This window comes from Equus quagga, chromosome 5 (genome assembly GCF_021613505.1).
Source record: "Equus quagga isolate Etosha38 chromosome 5, UCLA_HA_Equagga_1.0, whole genome shotgun sequence".
NCBI classification, from domain to species: Eukaryota; Metazoa; Chordata; class Mammalia; order Perissodactyla; family Equidae; genus Equus; species Equus quagga.
Window position 1 is genome coordinate 103,952,972 of NC_060271.1, and position 23,445 is coordinate 103,976,416.

The 23,445-nt window shown below is 36.4% G+C and overlaps 1 protein-coding gene across 9 annotated transcripts in view; it reads right to left on the bottom strand.

Moving 5' to 3' along the window:
• MTA3 (metastasis associated 1 family member 3) overlaps positions 1-23,445 on the bottom strand; it is a 186,658-nt gene that overhangs the window by 81,795 nt on the left and 81,418 nt on the right. For all 9 annotated transcript variants that reach the window (XM_046661216.1, XM_046661215.1, XM_046661214.1 and 6 more), the window contains 2 exons: positions 21,208-21,334; positions 2,828-2,891 (listed from right to left, as the gene is read on the bottom strand). In XM_046661216.1, the coding sequence (XP_046517172.1) occupies positions 2,828-2,891; positions 21,208-21,334 (191 nt within the window). The remainder of the gene's footprint in view (positions 1-2,827; positions 2,892-21,207; positions 21,335-23,445) is intronic.

Consider the following 23,445-nt stretch of genomic DNA (forward strand, 5'->3'; position numbering starts at 1 on the left):
ATATTTAATTAAACATCTATTAATTCTAATTCTGCAGTTCTCCTTTAAATTCTGAAGCATTCATATGTACATACAGATAGGCATATAAACATAATTATGCATACCACCACCACTAGCACAACCACCTAACTTTCCATGATCCTTTAAAACACAAAAAGGCCCTAAATTCTGCGCCTAATGAATAAAATGACCTGGCCACTAGTCCTTTGCTAATTTCTGCATAACCACCCGAGGTCATCTGAACCTGTGAAGTCTTATCCCTGCTTCCCACTATGATTCTGAAGATCATCGACTGCACAACACTCTGTATTATACCTGGAAGGTATCCCTACCATCAGCACTTTATTAAGACCCACCTAAGCAAGCTGCAAATAAGAGATCTATCAGACCACAAAGTTTCTCCTTTCAGGGTCTTAGAGAGAGACTCTGATAAAGGGAAAGGAGGAAAGCAGACATCCTTTGAGAAATTCGATGCTGTTTTAATCATGGGTCACCGTCAGGAGAAAAGATTAAACAGTAAAACGGTTAAAAAGTCACACCAATATATGTAACAACTGATGCATTTAAAAAAATGCTACCTGGGGCTCGCCCCAGGTAGCAAGGATTAAGTTTTGGTTAAGCATTGGTTAAGTTTGCACATTCTGCTCCAGTGGCCCTGGTTCACCAGTTTGGATCCTGGGCACAGACCTACGCACTGCTCATCACCCATGCTGTGGTGACATCCCACATAGAACTAGAATGACTTACAACTAGTATATACAACTACATCCTAGGGCTTTGGGGAGAAAATAAAAAATAAAAAGAGGAAGACTGGCAAAAGATGTTAGCTCATGGCCAATCTTCCTCACCAAAAAGCATACTTTAAAAAAATAAAAATAAAAAAACGCTACCTAAGGAAAAGAAGAAATCTGCAGAATATATAAACCAAACTGCTTAATAAGTTGATGGGGGGTAATTAGTAGGTAATCAGAGTTGTTTATTTTTTAAGTCAGGAGCAACAAAGGAAGTACTAGATAACTAAAGCTACTGCCGCTGGCTCATCATCAGCTTTAAAAGTAGACAGACTTCAGGTCACTTTTATTCTGTAAAATGCGTTAGCATAGTATTCCATAAAAACAGGATTTTACCATACTTTACAGTAAAATGAAATGAAATTATTATTTAGGGCAGCGTAAGTTGCTTAGACTCTAGATTTATATATTGATTTGGGAAAATATCCAAAATGTGTTTAGTTAAAATAAAAGTTGTAAAAAAAAGAGCAAGAGTTCTGAAAGTTGTTTAGACAATCAGCCAATTTCAAGAACACACTCTGTTACAAAGTAAAAAATGATTAGAAAGTTGCCTTTTGAGTTACCATCTTCAAACATGCCAATCTCAATACTTTAATAAGACTAAAAAACAGATTTTCTCAAAGATGGTCTTCTAACAGATAAAGTAGCAAATCTAAATCACAAAAAGTGTTTTTCAAATTGAATAAAGAATACTGTGAAAGCTGTTTTACTTTTCCTAAACTGCTTCTTCAGCCCACCGCCCCCCCACCCACCCACACACACACAAAAGAATTTCCTTAAATACATTGCCAGAGGTTAGTTCCTATTCCAAAGACTGATAGAGGACTAAGTAGTTAAAAATGAAGTGGATAGGAAAAAAATCCTAAAGACTTTTGGGAATTTTCATCTAATACAGTCCTTAGCATATACGAATTGTTAACAACAAATTAGAAGGCAAAAAATAACTTTCAAAAAGAATTCCACTTTTAAGAGCCAAATATACCAATAAGATACACTGAAACATACTGAATGCTTCCTCTTTTTATTTCTGCTTCTGTGAACTAATGCTAATTTCTGAGCATTATCATTTCCCATAGTATTCTCCACCATTCTGCTGGACAGACTGATGACAAACTCTACCACCTTCTTTTCTAAATTTTACAAGTTATAAAAGATTATTAACCTTTTTTCTACCTTAAACATTTATTTCCTTTTAGCTTTCTTTATTAGATTTTGTAATGTATAGTAGTTCACAAGTTTGTATCCATCTTGTTCGATTAAGTTTTCTTCATTTGAGATAAGGGAACAACACTTTTGAGTATGACAAGAATTTTTTTTTTAATGAAATATGTCCCTTTAATTGCTTAAAAAACCATACATATACAAAATAAAGATTTGGGGAAAATAAAAACATCGTGAAACCATAAAGGTTAACTACCTAAAACATCACCAACAGTAAAATATTTTTCCCATAATACAAATGTTAAGTCACATAAAATTGTGCATAATGTGGAATATTCTGTTTATAAGAATTCCCTCCCTTCAAAGAAGCACATGCTCTAATTCAACTTGTTAAAAAATGTTTAAAATGCTTCTTGTTGAAGTTTACAGAAAGAAATATTTTTAGCTGACAAAGTTTATTAGGACTCCAGGAAAGAAAGCAGACCACCAATGGTAAAATCTCATCTATAAAAAGTCTAAAAGAAAAGCTATTTATTTAAAAAACAACAAAAAAACGGGAGGAGGACCAAGTACACTAAAGTCACTTATTTCATAAAACCAAAATATTTCTTCTGCCACCAACTAAATCATGTGCTACACTTTATAAAGCTTTTCATTACCAACTAAAAAAGAGAGACAGACACCAGAGCTTTTGCCAACACTTAGCTGTTAACCAGAAAAATCAAATTACCCAAATACATGCTAGTCATTATACTTTTACTATAATTCTGCTATCGTGGTGCAATAATTTGGTGCAAGAAGACATAAATTCAAAGGTATGGGCTTCCTGTGAAATAAAGGGGAAAAAGCACAAAACAAGTGTAATTGTGAATTACCTCTTTATCAAGATATGACAATACTGACTCTGTCTCATTCAGAAGGGCAACACTGCATTTTCCCCTGTTGAAAAAAGGAAAAATAAATAAATGTAAGAAAAGCCACCTCACTTTCACAGCTATACAAAGTCAGGAATATTCAAAACGTAAAGTTGGTGTTAAGAAACCAGACAGCAGGTAGGAATATAAATGTATGTACATAAATGTATATATTTAGATTCACTTTCCAATCCAGGTATACCAAAACCTAAAAAATAAGATTGTCTTTGTAGACATTTATTGAAAGGCTAACCTGGGAAAGGAACTGTGTTAGGCAGTAAATCCTTATAACATAAAACACTTTATAATAGGTAGTTCCTAATTATTCAAGAAAAAACCCTTCAGAGTAAGAGTCAGTTTCTGAATATAACGAGTTAACATGAGGTAATTTTATACATGAGATCTTCAGACAATGACATCACCATGCAAACCAGTGCCTAAAATAATCTTCAGATTTTTTAAGTAACCACTGCACATGAGAACCTAATACACATTTGTATCAGGATTAACTAACCTAACTTTACTGAAATTGCTCTAAAGACTAGTTAAAATTTAAACACAAGGAACTTCTATAGAGCAAGGGGCAAATAAAGAGCTACAGATTCATGGACCTTGAAGTGTGATGGCATTCACCTTTGATCATAAAGCTGTGGGCGTGAATTTGGAAATGAGTATCTATCTTAAAAAAAAAGGCTTGTCCAGACTTGAAAAAAATTAACGTTATCCAGGTAGAGACATTTATTACAAGCACTTTTTAAAAAATTATCCTAACTAGCTTGAAAAATTCAGTGGAGCTACAAATTTAACCAGAGAATTTTGATAGACTATTCAAGTTCCACATATTAGTCAGGACTAACAAAATATTTTTTACATGTCATAACGTCATTTGGTTTTCTCAGCAAAAGTCACTACTTACTCCCCAGAAAATAAGAAGGGAAAACAAATACATTACATATATATTAAATAGGAAGCTAGAAGAGCTTGCTGTTGGATTTTCAGGTGAAAAACAATTCAAAGGTAAAAATCAACAAAAGCAAAATAAAACAGCAAAAGTAAATGCTAAGTCAAAAGTTAGTTTTCTAAATACTTTGCAACTGTATGTTCCTTAAATTAAAAAAAAAAATTCCTGTTATAAAAACATCTTTTTCTGGTTATTATCTTAGGTTAATATCACTTCAAAAGATTTCTCTGAGAGCATGTGGTATTTCCATATTATCCTGTCAAATCTCTAATTTGGTGACCAAGAGTTATAAAGGTTTCCTGTTTTTCTAATATATTTTATTCATACATATTGCTGAAGCAGAAAAAATTAACATTACTACTTCAGTGCACATAAGAACACTCAAAGTCAACAATTACCTGATGTGCTCTTACAAAGGACAGAATCACGAGCAGGGAAACTGCTCTGTTGCTGTCAGCCCATCTACAGCTGCCAGAGAACTTCTATGACGAGTGAATACGTGTTCACACATGCAGCCTGCTGCAGTAATAAATGAGGTCTCCAAAAATAGTTTTTATCTACTTTCTTTGCCTCAGTAACAGCTGACAGAGCAGTATTTCTAACACTTAATACTTAATCACTTAATACTTTATTATTTAATCACCTAGAAGAAATAAAATCTCTTTTTTAAAGTTCTCTAGTGTTGGTTTTTCTTTTAATGGGCAAGAGCTGAATGTTATTTTAACAGATATCACTATCTTTTTTTAAAAATTATTTTATTGAGGTCATACTGGTGTATAACATTGTGTAATTTCAGGGGTACATTATTAGACATCAGTTTCTGTATAGACTGCATTGTGCTCACCAGCAACAGTCTAGTTTTTATCCATCACCATACCCATGTGCCCCTTTACCCCTTTCACCCTCCCCCTACACCCCTCCCCTCTGATAGCACTTTCTTTATAGTCACTTGAATTTTAAGGGATAACAGACACTGACAATTCATACAAACAACATAGCATAAAGTCTCCTCCATACTATCTGAAATGACAAAAGAATTTAAAATGAATCATTAAACTTTTCATAATTATATTAGGAAATGAGGAAACACTGGATATACTGTTTTAGAGGCACAACAGAATCAATGGAAGGAGGGCCAGCCCGGTGACACAGTGGTTAAGTTCATGCTCTGCTTCAGTGGCCCAGGGTTTGTGGCTTCAGATCTTGGGCACGGACCTACACACTGCTCATCAAGCCATGCTGTAGTAGCATCCCATACACAAAATAGAGGAAGACTGGAACAGATGTTATTAGCTCAGGGACAATCTTCCTCTCACACACACACACACACACACACAAATCAATAGAAGGATACTATAACCAATCTGAAATATAAATTTAGGGGGATTGTAGCTTTCATGTAAAGATAAAAGAATAACAGGTGATTTTAGCCTTTAATTTTTCTTTTAATGTCGCTTTATTGTACTTTTTCCCAAATTAAAAAATGAAAATCCAACACTTAAATTTTCATGTACATATATTAACAGCTAACTAAGAGGTTGAGTCAGAACTACTTTATGAAGTAAATGTGAACATGTAATTAACACATGTACTACCACGCCAAGAGTTGTTGACACAAGTAGTTTAAAAAGAGATTTAAAGTGTTGGCTTCCTTTATGCTGAACAAATCTTGGCTCATAAATAAAAACATGATAAATTTTAAGTGAGCTACAAACTAAAGGAACTATTAATTCTGAATATAGACAACCCAACTGATTTATCCTGAACCTCAAGCAATGAACCTAATTGTGTCTCTTTAATACTTTAATTGTGTCTCAATACGTCACTCCTTAAGGAATGATGATACCCATACATACTAATATAAAACATACCAAAGAATGTAATGCAAAGAAACATTACTTCAGGCCCACAGAACTATTCATACTGCTTTTCTTTAGGGAATCACACAAGAGTATGGGATTTCTATAGACATAACTATTTTCCCACAGATCGTTCAAGAAGTTTTAAAAAATATACTGTTTCAGAGCCTGTGCTAGGTGCTGGGACAGAGAGAAATATGAAGAAATAATTACAACACAACACAATCCCATGTAACAGCAAGTGCTGATCAGCCTGAAATCTGCTATTTGCTTAACAAGATGTCCAGTATAATCCCACAGAGCCAAAAAACATATGCAAAAATGTGCATACAGGTTACATACTTCTTGTATCTAAAGATGTTACCTATTTGTATAAATGAATGAAGAGGAAGTTGAAATTAGCATCTATTTCCCCATTGCCTAAAGACTTTTCCTCAGTTTGCAGAATGGTTCAGGACCACTATCCCTGCTGGGAAAACGCAAATTTCTTAGTGCCACACCAAACTTATTGAATCCAAGTATCTTGGGGAGGGAATCAAGGAATCTACTTGGCTAACAAGCTTCCCCACGTGCTCCTTAGGTACACTGCACTTGGAAAACCACCACTACAGATGCAGAGTCTGACTTTTAACTTTCCTTGTTCAACAAAAGCCACTATTCCTTCATTAAAGAAAGGCATTTTTCTCATTGGCCTCATGAGTCTTACATTTGCCACAAATTGAATTCTGAACACTGTTTCATATAAAAAACCATGCTAGTTTCTGTTACTGGAAATCCAACGAATAGTCAGATTTACACTGCATTTAACCTACTGAATATAATAAACAAATAAAAAAATACTGAGGTTCAAAGATCCAAAATGCTTTCAGAAGATTACATTTCTCAACAGCAACACGGTAAGATAGGACAAAAGGGAAGATTCAAAATTCTGCGAAAAATGATCTCCAAAGCAGAATTATATGTCTAAACAAATCATCAACCAAGTGTGAAAAGCATTTTCAGATAAGGACTAAAAATTTTTTACATTTTAGAAGACTAATCAAAAAGAAAAAGAAAAATGATCAACTCCAAGGAAAACAGAAGGTTATACAAGAAAGAATTATGTGAAGAATACTTAAATGTTCATAAAATACAAAGGCTGATTATTAAGTTAAACAAAAGTTGTGATGTATTGGAAATACGGGGAAAAGGAATAAAGAAAAAGTAAAGAGAGACTTCTAAAATCGAAAATTAATAGTGGCAGTAAGAGTGGAATAAATGCAGAAACCACTGTCAGAGAAGTTGAAAATGACTGCAGAGTGGGAACCAGGCATATGACTGACTGCCTTGGATCTTATTAGACAGCTATATGCACAGACTTGACTTTACAAAATAATAAAATTTAGGGGCCAGCCCCGTGGCCAAGTGGTTAAGTTCGCATGCTCTGCTTCAGTGGCCCAGGGTTTCGCTGGTTCGGATCCTGGGTGCGGACATGGCACCACTCATCAGGCCACGTTGAAGCGGCGTCCCATATACCACAACTAGAAGGACCCACAACTAAAATATACAACTATGTACTGGGGGGATTTGGAGAGAAAATGCAGAAAAATAAATAAATAAAATAAAACTTAAATGTAAAGTAAAGGGGAGGATCCTAATTAGATAAAGTACATAAATTTGTATAAATGCTATATATACCAAGGGAACAACGATTACTTACAACAACTCTACACTGGGTTTTCTCAACCGTGGCATTATTGACATTTTGAACCAGATAATTTTCTGTTGTGAGGGCTGTCCTGTGCACTTAGGATGTTTAGTGGCACCCCTCTCCTCTACCCACTGGATGACAGTAGCACCCCACACCTAGCTATAACAACCAAGACTGTCCAGACTTTCTCTAACGTCCTCTGAGAGACAAAACCGCCCCTGCTTAAGAACCACTGCTCTACATAACAGAGTTGACGAAACACGGCTTTCTTAACTATATCTCAGTAACAAACATTTAAGGACTGCCTATCTAAGTGAAAGAATATGATTTTATGGATCTTTAGATTATGAAAAGGAGGAGGACAGAAAGGAGAAAGAAATCTGGAAACCTTTACACATTTCTATTCAAAGGTATATTTTTTGTTGTTAATATTGCTTTAACAGATGTTAAAAAATAAAAATTAGAGGAGGCCAAAAAAAACCCTACAACATCTGTTTGAGAAGGTAAGGCAGAGGAATGAAAACCCAAGAAGTTTGGGCTTAAAGTGATAGATCAATGAATTCTTGTGAAGAAAAATGACAAGTAGTGTTTTGGAAAGCTCATTCTGTCTCTGGCATGTTGAAAGTGCCAAAGCAATAAGACTAATCCATGATTCTGGAGATTTGATAACAAAATGAAAGAAACTGTCAAAGAGGAATTAAAGGGGAAAAAAAACCCTTCCCTTGGAGCCACTTTTCCCTTCTATAAGGGAGACAGTGGAATGTCCAAAAGAAGGCAGCAGGTGTCAGGAAGATCCTCTTCTCCAGGACACGATGACAAATCAATTGTTTTGATTACCAGGAAAATCTCACAAACATTTCCACAACCATGTGGAACACTAGTATTTAGCATGAGGATATACTTTCACCCAGCCCAGTACTCTTCTGGGCTGTGATTCTGGCTGAAGAAAGAAACACTTCACTGGGCCAGCCCCATGGCCCAGTGGTTAAGTTTGGCAAGCTCTGCTTCAGTGGCCTGTGTTCAATTCCCAAGCATAGACCTACACCACTCATCAGCAGCCATGTGTGGTGACAACCCACATATAAAATAGAGGAAGACTGGCACAGATGTTAGCTCAGGGCGAATCTTCCTTGGCAAAAGAAAAAAGAAAAGAAAGAAAAAAGAAACACTTCAACCCATAGGGAATAAACTGATGATTTCAAAGGAAAGATTATATAGTATAAACACAATATTCAAGACAGTGTGCTAAACATGTAAACTTTAAAATATCAAACTGCGATATAATTTTTCTCCTCTTACTGTATTTTTCCCCTAGTTCTCCTCCTACTAGAAATCCTAAGAGCCTACACACTCTAGGTCGTTAACTTCCTTATGTTAAATTCATTTCTTAAGTTGCACTACTTATAGTCATTGATAGTACCCTTTGGGCTAATTCAAATTTTGTTTACAGATACCAAGAAAATTGTGAAAATTCAACAACTTCAAATAAAAATATTGGCATAATGAAACACGCAGGGAAAAAAATCTGCCTTTATTAGGTTTTTTTTAAAGATTCCAAATAAGCTTCTTTAACATTAATAGCCAAACTGAAGAGAGACTGATAATCCACAGTGGAGTTCTATTTTATTACTTACATACCTAAAAGTTAACACTACTACGTGTTTTCCACTAAACCTAAGTCTGTAAAAAAAAAAACAAAGCAAAACTGTTTTCTCTGATAACAAAAAAAGTCTCAACAGGGGCTGGCCCGGTGGTGCAGTGGTTAAGTGCGCACGTTCGCTTTGGCCGCCCCGGGTTCACTGGTTCGGATCCCAGGTGCGAACATGGCACCGCTTGGGCACGACATCCTGTGGTAGGCATCTCACATATAAAGTAGAGGGAGATGGGCATGGATGTTAGCTCAGGGCCAGTGTTCCTCAGCAAAAAGAGGAGGATTCGCAGCAGTTAGCTCAGAGATAATCTTCCTCAAAAAAATTTTTTTTTATTTTTTTTTAAAAAGTCTCAACAAACACACCATAAATTAAACTTATAAATTACAAATCCTTTCAGTTGAAACTCTCCGCTTTGCCCAAAACAGCAGTATGAAGAAATACAAAATACAGAAAGCATACAATCATGCTATTTTCAAGTATTTGACTTAGTATAACTTATTTTGTGAATATCCTCACAATCAAAACCTGTGTGAAATGACCTATACAAAAGTTTATTCTTGGCAGTATTATATTTTTAACAGCAAAAAACTAAAATGAACTAAACATCCATCAATTAGGACCAAACAAACTAGAAATATAAAACAGTCCTGGAAAAGAATGAGGCAGATCTTTATGATCTGATATGGAGCTATGTCTGAGATACTTCATTTAAAAAGCACAACAAATAGCATCATAATTTACTCCACAATTTACTTACACACACAAACACATACAGAGTTCACTGCTTCTGTATGCACAAAATGTTTCTGGGAGTATATATAACATTCCAGAAACACTGATGGGGTGGGGGACTGTACAAGAGTGAGATATTTTATTGTGTAACCGATATTTCGATTTCTGAACCATGTCAACACATTACATATCCCCCCTAAATGTCTGATTTTTAAAAGGAGGAGACCTGATCAGTTTTCTGTGATGCTGACAATAAAAAGGACAGCTCTTCTATCATCCACTGCTTTGGGATCGCACGTTATTCTAAACATTCATCCAAACTAGGTACACCATCCCCAACCATAGCAATTAATATCTATTGCCATCAAGTCCCATCTGCTAACTACAGCTTTGCAATTTCTGGAACATTTTTTGTTTAAAAAAATTCTGCAGATAGAGAGGCATTTTCTGTTCATTTATTAGTTTCTGATATGAATGACCACCTAAGGAAAAACTCAACCTTCCAAAATTAATTGCTCTAGGTAAAACATGAACCAGAAAATTTTTCAAATTACAGCTTCTGAAAATAAATGGAAATATTTTGCCAATGCTGAAAAACTTATAAGGCACAATGCATTTCCAAAACAATTTGATAACTCAGTTTCACGGAGACACACAAAGAGATAAATCCCAATACTGTATTTTTATTCAGTGACCTAATTGAAAGAAGTTTAACAGCATTCCGTTGGGGGGCGAGGGGGTAATATTTTTAGAGTCTCAACAGAGTAATAATGAACTAAATGACAGGCAAAGCCCATGTGTTTATCTCCTCTTCTCTGAGATGATTTTAAAATGACAGCAAGAGAATTAGAAACAAAAGAACCTAAAATCACTACGGGGGGGCGGGCATCAGCACAGTGAAGATTTCAGAAAACTCTAGAAGACAGAGACAGATAAGAGAGACTTAGCAGGGCAAACCAAAGTCCAAGATGAGCATTTACTTCATTTAACAGAGAAACACTAAAGATAGTTTCACTAAGATCAGAACAAGGCACAAATCCCCACTATACGCATTACAATTAAACATGGCATTGGTGGTTTTAGCTAGTAGAATCGAGTAAGAGAAAATAATAAGAGACAAAGCCGAAAAGATGCATAAAGAGAGCTGATGCTGAGGAAAATGGAACTGGTTTACCTTAGCAGAGCCTTAAAGAATTTCCAGTCTTAAGACTAGGACCTGTAGGGTCCGGCCCCGTGGCCAAGTGGTTAAGTTTGCGCGCTCCACTTTGGCAGCCCAGGGTTTCACCGGTTCAGATCCTGGGCGCAGACATGGCACCGCTCATCAAGCCATGCTGAGACGGTATCCCACATGCTACAACTATAAGGACCCACAACTAAGTGTATAACTATGTACTGGGGGGATTGGGGAGAAAAAGTAGAAAGAAAAAAAAAATTAAAAAAAGATTAGGACCTGGAAAAGCCAACTCCACCTCCTACTGGGAAGCCTACCAGCAAAGTCTGGCCACATAATGGAAGTCCTGGTCAGCCTTGCTATTCCCTTGGTTTTAAAAAGGAAAGACAGCTAAGAATCATCTAATATTGGAAGAAAGTCTACAGCACAAAAAATAAATGCAAAAAATCAAAAATCAAAAACTGAAGCTGGAGGAAACAGAGGTGATTTAAGTAAGAAAAGAGAACTTTTTAAAAAGTTTGAGGATACTGCATTAATGAAACAAAAATAGGATGCACCAAAAAAGAAACATTTGGAAGACAAAAAGATCCTCTGAAATTTTTAAATGTGGTTGGCAAAATTAAAATATCACTAGATAGGCTGGAAGATAAAAGTCAAAGATTTAGCTCAGAACCAAACAAAGAAACAAAAACGGAAAACATGACAAAAGACAGGAAACAAAGACGATCAATCCAGAAGATCTAACATAAAAGCAATAGAAGTACTATACAGAGAGGAAAAAAATATGAAATATTAGGGGAAAAATTCCCAGCTATAAAGGAAGACAGGTTTCTTCAAATTAAAATGGTCTACCAAATATCCTCCCCATTGAGACCCCACTGTGAAATTTCAAGATATAATGGATAAGAGAATTCTAAGATTAACGAGAGAAAAAAAAAACAGGGAATATGCAAAGTATGGAGAATCTATGTGACATAAACTACTGTTCAGCAACAATCTTTGAGGACAATGAGATGATTCCTTCAAAGTTTCAAGGGAAATCATTTTCAACCCAAAATTTAATACCAAGCCAAACTACATATCACATGTATAGTATTAAATTATCTATGAATTTCATTTCAGAATAATATAGGAAGTATTTCAAAATATGTAAAGGAGGGACCGGCCCCGTGGCCAAGTGGTTAAGTTCGTGCGCTCCACTTCGGTGGCCCAGGGTTTCACTGGTTCAGATCCTGGGCGCAGACATGGCACCACTCGTCAGGCCACGCTGAGGCGGTATCCCACATGCCACAACTAGAAGGATCCACAACTAAAATATATAACTATTTACTGGGGGGACTTGGGGAGAAAAAGCAGGAAAAAAAAAAAAAAAAGAAGATTGGCAACAGTTGTTAGCTCAGGTGCCAATCTTTAAAATATATATATATACACGTAAAGGAGAGGTTGAGTCTGATAAAGTTGAGAACCTCTGCTGTTAAGGTATTACAGAGTAAAACATAAAACTAAAATTACGTATGTCAATTATTTTTCAATAAAACGGGAAAAAAAACCCTAAAATTAAGAACAGAACCAAAAAACACAGAAGTCTTCCAACTAGTATATGAAGAAGTAACAGCGTAATTAGAATATCACCACTCTGTAACTATGAATTAATGGATCTCTAGGCAATAATCATCAAATGCCGGTAACATCCAGAAAAAAGATATTATACACTTCCTGATATACGGTACCACCTATGAAGAAGTTCTTGTCTTTTGCAGTTCCCTCTTTCCCACACACACACACACACAACTGAACCGCACCCTATGTATCTAATTACCAACTGACAGGAAACATAGGGAGAGAGGAACATGGTAAAGGGCACCACAGTGATACAATCAGCCAAATCCAACTGACTTGACACCATTTCCTGAAAAGACCACCCTGTGCCCACTACACTGCAGGGATGCCTCCAGCAAATATCAACTTGTATTATACATGTGGGTCTGTTCTGGCTTTTCTATTCTATTCTACTGGTTTATTTCTCAACCCAGTTACTAATACCACCCTACCTTAATTATTGTAACTCTACAAAGTGTCTCACTATCTAAAAATATAAGCCTCTAATATTTTTGTTCTTCAAGACTGACTTTGGCAATGATTCGGAAACTTTTTGGTCTCATGATCTCTTACATTCCTAAAGATGACTGAGGACCTCAAAGAACTTTTGCCTGTTTTCTTTGGTGAGAAGATTAGCCCTGAGCTAACATCTGCTGTCAATCCTCCCCAACCTTTATTTTTGTATTCTTTTCTTGAGGAAGATTGTCCCTGAGCTAACATTCGGGCCAATCTTCCTCTGTTTTGTACGTGGGACGCCTCCACAGCATGGCTTGATGAGTGCTGTGCAGGTCTGTGGCTGGGAATCAAACCTGCAAACCCCGGGTCACTGAAGCAGAGCACATGAACTCAACCACTAGGCCACTTGCCTGGCTCCCAAACTTTTGCCTTTGTGGGTTATATCCATCAATATTTACCATGTCAGAAATTAAAATTTTTTAAAAACGTAAACATTTAGTAATTAAAATAAAAATAAACATTACATATTAGCAAATATTTGTTAGGAATAATTACAATATTTTCCAAATTAATGGAAACAGTAGCACTGTTTTATATTTTTGCAAATCTCTTTAATGTCTGGCTTAATAAACAACTAGATCTTCACGTAACAAGTTCACTTCATTTTCAAAAGACATCCACCAAATACTCATGTCTAAATAACCATAGTTTGTCTTTCAGTGGTTATTTCAAGTAAAAATGGTATTCCACAAAAAAGGCAACTAGTTCAGTTCACAGTTCAAACAAGCCCATGAGGTTTTTCCTCAAGACGACCATCTCACTTCCATATGCAGCAACCATGATTTATGTATACTTCCCATTTTACCACATAGAACATTAAAAAGACGTGTAATCTCTTGAAACAATGTAAAGGTAATGGCTACACAACACTGTCAATGTACTGGAGTACCAGTGAATTGTACCCTGTACACAGTAAAAGGGTTAATTTGATGTTGTAGAATTTATCTCCATTTTTTAAAACAGACAAGAAGGGTCAAGATTTATCAAAATTAATAAATTGTACTGTTTGTCAAGAATATTCGTAAGTGAAACTTGTAGTGTTTTTTTTTATTATTGCAAATGCATAGAGGTGAAGAATACAGTGACAACTATAGCACAGTTTGGTGCCACTGACTTGATTCGTGCTAAGCTGCCAGCAGTTTACCCACCACTGCTTTTGTACATGCTTTTTGCTTTTTTTACAGGGAAAAGGCAGATCTTATGATCTTTCACTCTTATGGAAATAGTTTTGATCTCCCGAAGCCCCTGAAAAGGTACAGAGGGACACTCGGGACCACATGAACTATGTTTTGGAAACTTCTCGTTTTCAGTTTTCGGTCCTTTCCATTCCCATAAATTTTGGAATGTGCGTCTCAGTTTACATATTTATATTTATACACACACACACACAACCATGCTGAGCTTTTCTTTGAAATTGTATTGAATCTTCAGACGAATCTGGGAAAACTGACAGACTGTCATGCATTTACTTATCCTGCATTTACTTAAGTCTTTAATTCCCTCAGCAATACTTTCTAGTTTCTACGCAGAGTTTTTACGCATCTTTCTCTTTTTTTCACGTCTTTCCTTAGATTTATTCCTAGGTATTTGGTGTTTTTTGATGATATTGTAAATGCTATCTTTTTAAACTTAGTTTTCTAATTGACCCCTCTTTACACCATATACATAAAAACAGACAAATACAAAAAGTGAAACAAAACTTCAAGAAAAAAACACAGGAGAATACCTTCATAATCTTCAGAAATCTTTGCCTTTTCCAAGACAGTGACACTTGGATTCATTTTTGAATGAGCACTCTTTCTGAGTAACAAAGTGTTCTTACTCTAGTTTCATTCTGCTTCTTCATATATATCAAACCTATCGGCCCGTCTGTTAACTTCTCAAGAATGGAATTTTTCCAGTTTTTATTTAAACATCCTCCCCTCTTCCTGCTGCTCCATTATTCATTTTCCAACCGTATTTCTCACATATTTAAAAACAAACCAACCAATCCAAAAAGAGCAAAGACGACAATAGCTCACTTCTGAAGAATAAGCACTACTTCACAAGAAAGGAAGCTACACACGAATAACACAGCTCCTCTACCCTTGCAGATAAATTCCGGCAATGTGCAGCCAAAACCCAACGAAGGAAAGATGCATTAATGATACACCAAAATGTCAAGGCTGCGAGGGGAAGGAATTACAGGGGTGTGTGCTTACGTATGTGTGACAGAGAGAGTGTGCATCTCTTTCTGTATTTTCCACACTTCAACAATAAATTATAATTCTTTCATTATCAGAAAATAAACAGTTTATTTTAAAATTTTAATATGCAGTAATGTCGAGGGAACAGCAAAATGGGCATTGTGTTGGGAATATAAACTGACAGAATAATTCTTGAAGGAAATTTAGCATTTTGCAACAAAAATACCTGAAAAATGTATGCCTAAATTAGAAACAGGTCTGCTATCAAATGGTAATAGTAATTAATGTTACTACTTTACTACTGGGGAAGGGAGGATAAACAGGAGTTTTCAGTTGGTTTCCATCTATACTGGCTTCATCAGAACTAGTCATGTTGTCAGGCAAAGAAGGGGATAAAAACGAATGCAAAATGGGATAATTCCCTCTCTATCTAATGTCTAAAGTGTGCAAATTTTAAATTAACACGTTTACCCATTATATATCTAATGTGTTTTCATTTCAGAAAAATCGGAAATACAGAAAAGCATAAAGATGAAAGTTACTTGCATTTTGATATTAAAACAATTCTGATATCTATCAAATACCAAGTTCCGATTTACATTTGTGATGCAGATACATGCTTATTAACGAAAATGATCTCATTTATTCACAAAGTAAAAATCACTAAAAAAAAATAAAACCAATCTGCAATAAACATATCAGTATATATATCTCTACAAACTTGCATGAGAACTTCTGATAGTTACAAATCCAAAAAACAGAATTGCTGGGTAATAGGATATGCAAACATTGTAATTTGACTGGTTTTTCTTATTATACTAACACTCCAGTGCAGAAAAGTATTTCCATACCCTTGCCAACACTTGGTATTAGGACAAGAACTAGGGGCCGGCCCCGTGGGCGAGTGGTTAAGTTTGTGGGCTCTGCTTTGGCGGCCCAGGGTTTCGCTGGTTTGGATTCTGTGTGCAGACATGGCACCGCTCATCAAACCATGCTGAGGTGGCATCCCACGTGCCACAACTAGAAGGACCCACAACTAAAAATATACAACTATATACCAGGGGGAAATGGGGAGAAAAAGGAAAAATACAAATCTTTAAAGAAAAGAAAAAAAGACAAGAACTATAGTATTCCATCCCCCAGATCACTCTTGTTGGCTAAAAACTTTTCCATTTCTCCCTTTCTCACGGTTGCTAAATAGTGCTCATAAATTCATTCTGTTTGGTGACAAATAATAAGTACACAAAAATGGTTTTCTAGCCTAGCTCTCCATGTGAAAGCTTGATGTTGACTCTGAGTAACTCACTCTCCCTTAGAATACTGAGCAACCTGTGATTCCACATATTCCAATCTTTAATTCTCATGAAAAGAGAAAGGCACCATCTGAAATTTCATTTAAGGTCCGTAGTAATTGAGAAGAGATTATTCTATTATCTGTTGATGAGTTTCATTTCCTAAAAGAACAAAAGCAAAATTAAATGCAAACTATGAAAGCTTAAAATTCTGACTATTGTGCACTGTGCTCCAAAGCAGGCATGAGAAAAGAAAAAAAGATACCAACCTTCAAGAATCCTACCCTCTAAGACGATGTCTGAACAGAACAATCCAGACAAATTACACATAAGCCCCGAGATTTTTATCAGCTGCTCAAGATACGTTTTCAACTGAATTAAGAAAGCTCCCTGTTTTGAAGGTGAGGAGACCATGCAGAAGCAACGTGGCATCACTTAAACCAAGAAAAGTTCACAATTTATGGTTGTAGTCAGTCTTCTATATAGCAAAATAATGATGATTATGATGATGTTTATATTCTGGAAACCTAACCCAAAAACTGCTTAAAAGAAAAAGAATGTAAGGCTTTCACTAAAGCACCCTGCCATTAAGAGACTGATTGTATACTATGTGCACCTATGCTTTCAAGACCTACCCTACTACTGACATCAAATTTAGTTCTGGAATAGCTTCTCTGGACTTTTTTTTTTTTTAAAGGACTGAAATTTCAACCAGTTTGTTTGTTGTTGTTTTTTTTCTGCTGGGGAAAGATTTGCCCTGAGCTAACATCTGTTGCCAAGCTCCCATCCCCAACGCCCAGCACATAGTTGCATATTCTAGTTAGAAGTTCTTCCAGTTCTTCCATGTGAGCCGCCACCGCAGCATGGCTGAAATGGAGCACGCCAAACTTGAACCAGTAGGCCATCAGAGCTGGCTCTCTCTGGGCTTTTTGAAAAGTACAGTCAAGGTGAAGCAATGAGGTAGACAGAATCCTCACCAGCGATGCTCTGAACGAGGGTCATGTCTACTGGCATGGATATAATGGTTTCTCTACCACCACTCACTCCTCATAACAAGACAAACTTAGAACAAATCATTAGGTCCAAAAGCCCTTAACGTAGGACAAATTGAGACCAATAATCAACAGGTACCTAAGGAAATGCTTTTAAGACACAATGAAGCCTAACTTCAAAGGCTGTGATCCAGACCCCAAGGTTGGCAGGCAGGAAAGGACTGGCTCTTTGTAAAATATGACTAGCTGCACCAGAGGCTGGGAAAAGGCATTAATCATTACATGTACAATGCTGTAATTAGCAGCTTTTAAGAAACCAAGCTTTGTGTGTTCAAGATGTGGAAAAACTGACACTGAACCATATACAAGACATATCCACAAACTGAGACAGCCAATCAAGTAGGCAGTTCACAGTTGCTACTGCATATCTAGCATTGTAACATCATCTTTTAGTATAACAGTATAGTTTACATGCCTAACTCAGTTTTTAATTTAATTCTGCCCACTTGACTTGAGCATCTAAATAGAAAAATTGTGCGAAAAAGTAGAAAATCAAAGAGCCTACCTATTCAACAAGTTATTAAACTGCTTTCTTTCTGTCTCTGATGCTTTTCAACATTTACAGTCATACACATCATAATCCTATATATCTACAGCCAGGCAGTCTGGGTTCAATTTCTGAATCTGCCATTTAAAAACTGCGAGACTGACAAGTTACTTATTAATCTTTTTGTGATTTAGTCTCCTCATCTGTAAAATGGGGATAATAACAGGACCTACTTTATAAAGTCATTGTAAGGATTAAATAAAGTAACATGTAAAGCAACCGGAATAGCACCTATCATAAAGGTTTAATAAATGTCAGAATTTTTAAAAGCCAAGTTCAATAAACATGGGCTATACAGAAGATTGAATACAGTCTTATATATACAGGTAACAGGTCTAGTAGCTGGCATAACAATAAATTTTATGGTGCTTTATAGTGTATGCAGCTCTATATAATAATAATCTACTATTAATGACCTTGAGCACTGTGCAAGAAGCATGCTGCCTCTCCCCTTCCCCCTAAAAGTAATGTTCCAAAGGCATTCTGAATGTTCAAATCCTATCTATCTCATAAACAAGAGGTGAGTCACTAACTCCATCCAGAACGTGCCAGTCCTGTTCACTCTCTCTCTTCCAGTGTAATGAGAAGGAACAAAGAGTTCCCTCCCTGTCCCTCTGAGAACCTTACAGCATCCAGTGAATATTATAGCTCACAAACTACAAAGGACCTCAGCAACGCCTCACTCAGGTTTTCTCCTATGTTCCACACAGCACCAAGGGAATTCTGGGCACTTGATAATGTCCCTGAGAATAAAAAGCCAGTATTCACCAAATTACCCCTCTTTGCTGCCAAAGAACAATGGGGCTTCAGTAATTTTCTCCTATTATAGCAGAAATAGATAGGGCGTGACTTCAACACTAGCAAAATGTCAAGGTCACTCCAACGTGCACTTGTTCTACACCAGCATGAGGGCTGGTTAGCAGGCTCCACGCTCTGGCCAGAGACTGCCCCTAACCCCATTCAGCTGTTTGAAATGAGAGCCACAGATGAGAAAACATGGCTCTGTGCTACTCCCTCTCAACTTGGAAAAGAAAAAAACAAAACTAAAGTCTCAAATGTCTGTTTCTCTTCATCATAATTCAAAAGAATTACCACCCAGTAAACTCCTTGAGTTTACAAGCTGGAGACCTAGTCTTATTTATCAAGCACTTAATAAGCTCCCTAATCTAAAACACACTCAGGAAATATGTTCAACAGTGATTGAACGATCATGTGTTCTATGTAATTTCTATGTTCAACACAGGGGTGTCTTGATAATTATATTTCAATATACTCTCTCAGTCCTTATGGAAGATGAAAAACCACTAGTTTTTCCATTCCAAGCAATCTGTTAAAGGAAACCAACACTACTTGTAAACAGATTCCAAGCTATCAGGAGGGTAAATTAAAAATATACTTGCGTGTTTTGGATACATTTTTAAAACCATTTGTCAGATGCTTTTCTGGCAAGATTCTTATGACTAGCCACATAACTTCTTGAGCTTAAAATGAATCTTCATATTCTAGCTTCTTACAACTAAATAATAAACGCATACGGCTCTTCAGCATTTATTAGTTACATACATCCTTAAGAAAATTACAAAATATGTTTTCATGTTCTATCTCTCTAAGCAAAAATTGACCTACTTTCCTACTTCTTGAAATACCCCTACTGGTAGGTAAAATGACCGTTCCCACATTACCTGGCCTGATTATCTTTTCCAGGAAAGGACCTAAGTCACATGGAATATACTAACTCTAGCCAATCTAAACAGTACCCCCTAAAAAACCTAAATAAAGCAATGATATGATGTTAACTATGGAAAGGGACTAAGTTATTTCTGAAAAGATTTGGAGAAAACGAAATTCCAGTATCTTTGTCATACATTTCCTACCTTAGAAGATCTGTGTTCATTTCTGAAAAGATAAGTATGCACAAAGGTCCCAGGAGAGAGATGGAGAGAGAGAGAGAGAAGGGGGGGGGGGGGGGGGGGGGGGGGGGGGGTGTGTGTGTGTTACAAGGACCGAATCAGAGCTTTATGAAGTCTCCAAACCTGTCTGAGCCCAATAAAGACTGACTTGGATTCAATACCAACACTGGGGGCTAAAGAAGAGGGGCCAATTTCTTAAATAAGTTAATACATTTTATTTCCGTATATGAACAGTTTTTAAGACAATCATGACTAGTAGAGACCTAAATAAAATAAGTAAAGATTGTCAACAAAAGCTTAAGGAATTTCTTTAACCCAAGGGGACAAGAACACCGCATTCCCTCCCGCCCCCCACCCGGCACACATGCTGGTCCTGCACACACCCATGCTCACCTGTTCCCTCTACCTGAAACATGCCTCACAGTCTCTCAAAGGGTGAGTAAACACCAACTCCTTCTCAAGTTTTCCTGACCCTAAGGATCACTAAGTGCCTGTCTTTTGAGTTCAAACATTTTGTTATACCTTCAAGATGCACCTACTAAAGACTGTGCTAAGAAACAGCTCAATTGTATTTATGCTTAAATTCTACCACTACCAGCAGATCATAAAAGACCACCACCATCCCTCCACAAACTGCAAAACTACAAACCAGGGACTAGATTTTTTCACTTTTGCATTCCATCCCTAGCACAGACAGATGCTAACCAGTGAATAATAAAGAATATAATATTTTCATCCCAGAGGTTCTCAAAAGAAAATAAAAAGCCATATACTCCACAAGGTCAACAGTCACCTGCCTGGGAACCAGATCTTGGTTCTAGTTCTTGGATTCTAATGACTCTGACATGTTCTAGGAATCTGGAGAAGATCGGCATTTTCTCAAAATGGTGTCTGCTGGACATTGTCCTACTTAATAGAGACTTAAATAAATTGGGAAAGTCTGGATGAAAACAAAGTTAAAATGGCAAGTTTACTGTAGAACATCTGCAGGGTTTTAATATGCTAATACACACTATGTTTCCAAGATAAGATTCCATTATGAAGCCTTTAGTAAATTAATTTGAGCAAGATCGTGAGGAGAGTTTGAAAAATGCTTCAAAGAAAGTTGATTTGGGTTTTTTTTAATTGTTCAATATTACTGGGTACTTCAGATCAACTTCCAAAAAGTTCTTACCTGATATGTGTTGCAGGCAGAGATTCATACTGGCGTGATAAAAAGAGTTCCCTGTGTTTCAACTGATGTTTCTGTTTATCAGTCAAGTCAGCCTCAACTGTTGTTTCAGATTCTTCCTCAATTTCTTCTACAAATAAAATTCAAAGAATTCATTATTACAAAGCACACTATCCATCTGGATATTAAGATAGGTCAATCAACCTTTCATTCAATGTTTTCTTCAAAGCAATTGATTTTAAATTTACGTATTTAACTTGTCATTTGAATTACAATCATAAAATTAAGTTACCAGGGCCTCAAAGGAAGAAGTACTCCAATTTAAAAATGGCAGATGGAACACATGCATATATCGCCTCTTCCCCCATAAAAATCACACCAAAACGGCAATTAAAATGTATTAACATCTCAGTGACAATGAAAACTGAAGCAACAACGGAAGAAAGATTTTCAACCAAAAAAGTTTAAGAGGATGGAAAGCAGATCAAAAGAAAAAAAATAAAAGCAAACACTTAGCTGAGAGAAGGAAGTGACAATCTCTGTGCATAGAGACAGATGCATGGAGAAGGCAGCAGGCACAAAGCTTGTTCTGACCTAGCCCTTGAGACAGCAAGGACTGTGAGAAAGAGGAGTGGGATGAGAGCTAAAAAACAGGAGGAAAGGGTTGAAAGTCTATCTACCACACAGCAAGTGAATCCCAGAGTACTCTATTTAAAAAGAGAATAATCAGAAAACAAGAAATAGGATAACACATTTCAAATTTGCTAACACAAATAAAAAACTAATAGAAGGATTAGAAGGTAATGCTAAGGAAGCCTCCCAGAAATCAGAACACTAAGACAATGAGATACATAATGGAAAACCAAAAGATAAAACACTTAAGGAACAATTCATGAAGTCCAACATCCCAGTAAAGAAGGTTCTGGAAAGAAACAATAGAGCAGATTGCTTTACCTCTTTTGGAGGGGAAAAGGGGTGAGGAAAGACGTGGCAAAGAAATGACTCGAGAAAATTTCCCCTTACTGAGCAAGATGAGAGTCCAGATGGAACACCCAGCATACTTAATTTTTTTTAAGTGCTCATATGAGAAGGCCACAAAATTTTACAGAAAGGAAACACAGGTCACGTGCAAAGAAACTAGAATCAGAGTAGAATCACCAATGACTAGCAACACTGTATGCTAAGATGGTAGAGCAATGCTATCCAAGAGAAAAAGTTCAACCTAGAATCACATAGTACATTATTTATCAAGTTTGTAAACAGAGCAAAGACAACCTTTCATTCACTCACCAAAATTCATTAGGCACCCAAACAGGCACTGTTCAAGGTGCTGGAGACAAGCAGTGAACAAAAAAGTTACTAAAAACAAACAATTCAAAGTGTTCGCCTTTGGGAAGCAGGGTTGGAAGGAAGGGATGGAAGACAGGAGACGGAGTTTTACATGAGATTGTTTTTAACACTGTTTTTAATCTTTTCAAAGAAAAAAAAATGACCAAATGTCATGTACAGATGTAATTCCAATTAATTTCAGATACAAAATTTTTAAAACTATAATACCTCTAGAGGCTCAGAGATCCCCTGCAGCCTTACCTGGACCATTTTTTGCGGCTCCAGGATAGCGGCAGCAGTGAGAACTCAGAGGTGAGACCACTACAAGGTGGGGAAGGGGTGGCTGGCTCTTTCACACAGCAGGTAGAGCCCAAGGTCAGGCCTTGGAGGCCTTAATTTTTGGACACTGATTGGCAACACACAGACAGCAACACATTTTTGTTCCTCATAATTCTCATAAATTTCTTATTTATGGACCCAGACCACAAAAGAGATTTTATCAAATAAATCCTCTCATTGTAGCAGTTCTTTTGAATTGCATGATGCTAATGAATGGGCTTTTCTACAAACTTGTAAAAACTATGAATTGAAAATGAACCTGTAAAAAGTAATTTAGAAACTGATGTAGAAAAAGACTCACCTAGCTCAAAAACAGTATAACATGATTTAAAATTCTTTGACTGTTCTTTATAATGAACTATTCAAACAGAAATACAGCACTAAAAGAGCCATTTACTTGCAAGTCTAACAACATTTCATCAGTGGAGATCAATGAAGTTATTGCTGCTTTGGCACTATTAGCACCAGGAAATATCACAAACAAAACTATACTCTTTACCTAATTAGGATTTGATAAAACGTTGTTCTATAAAACACAGCTAACTGAATTTTAATGCGTACCCTATAGAGCTA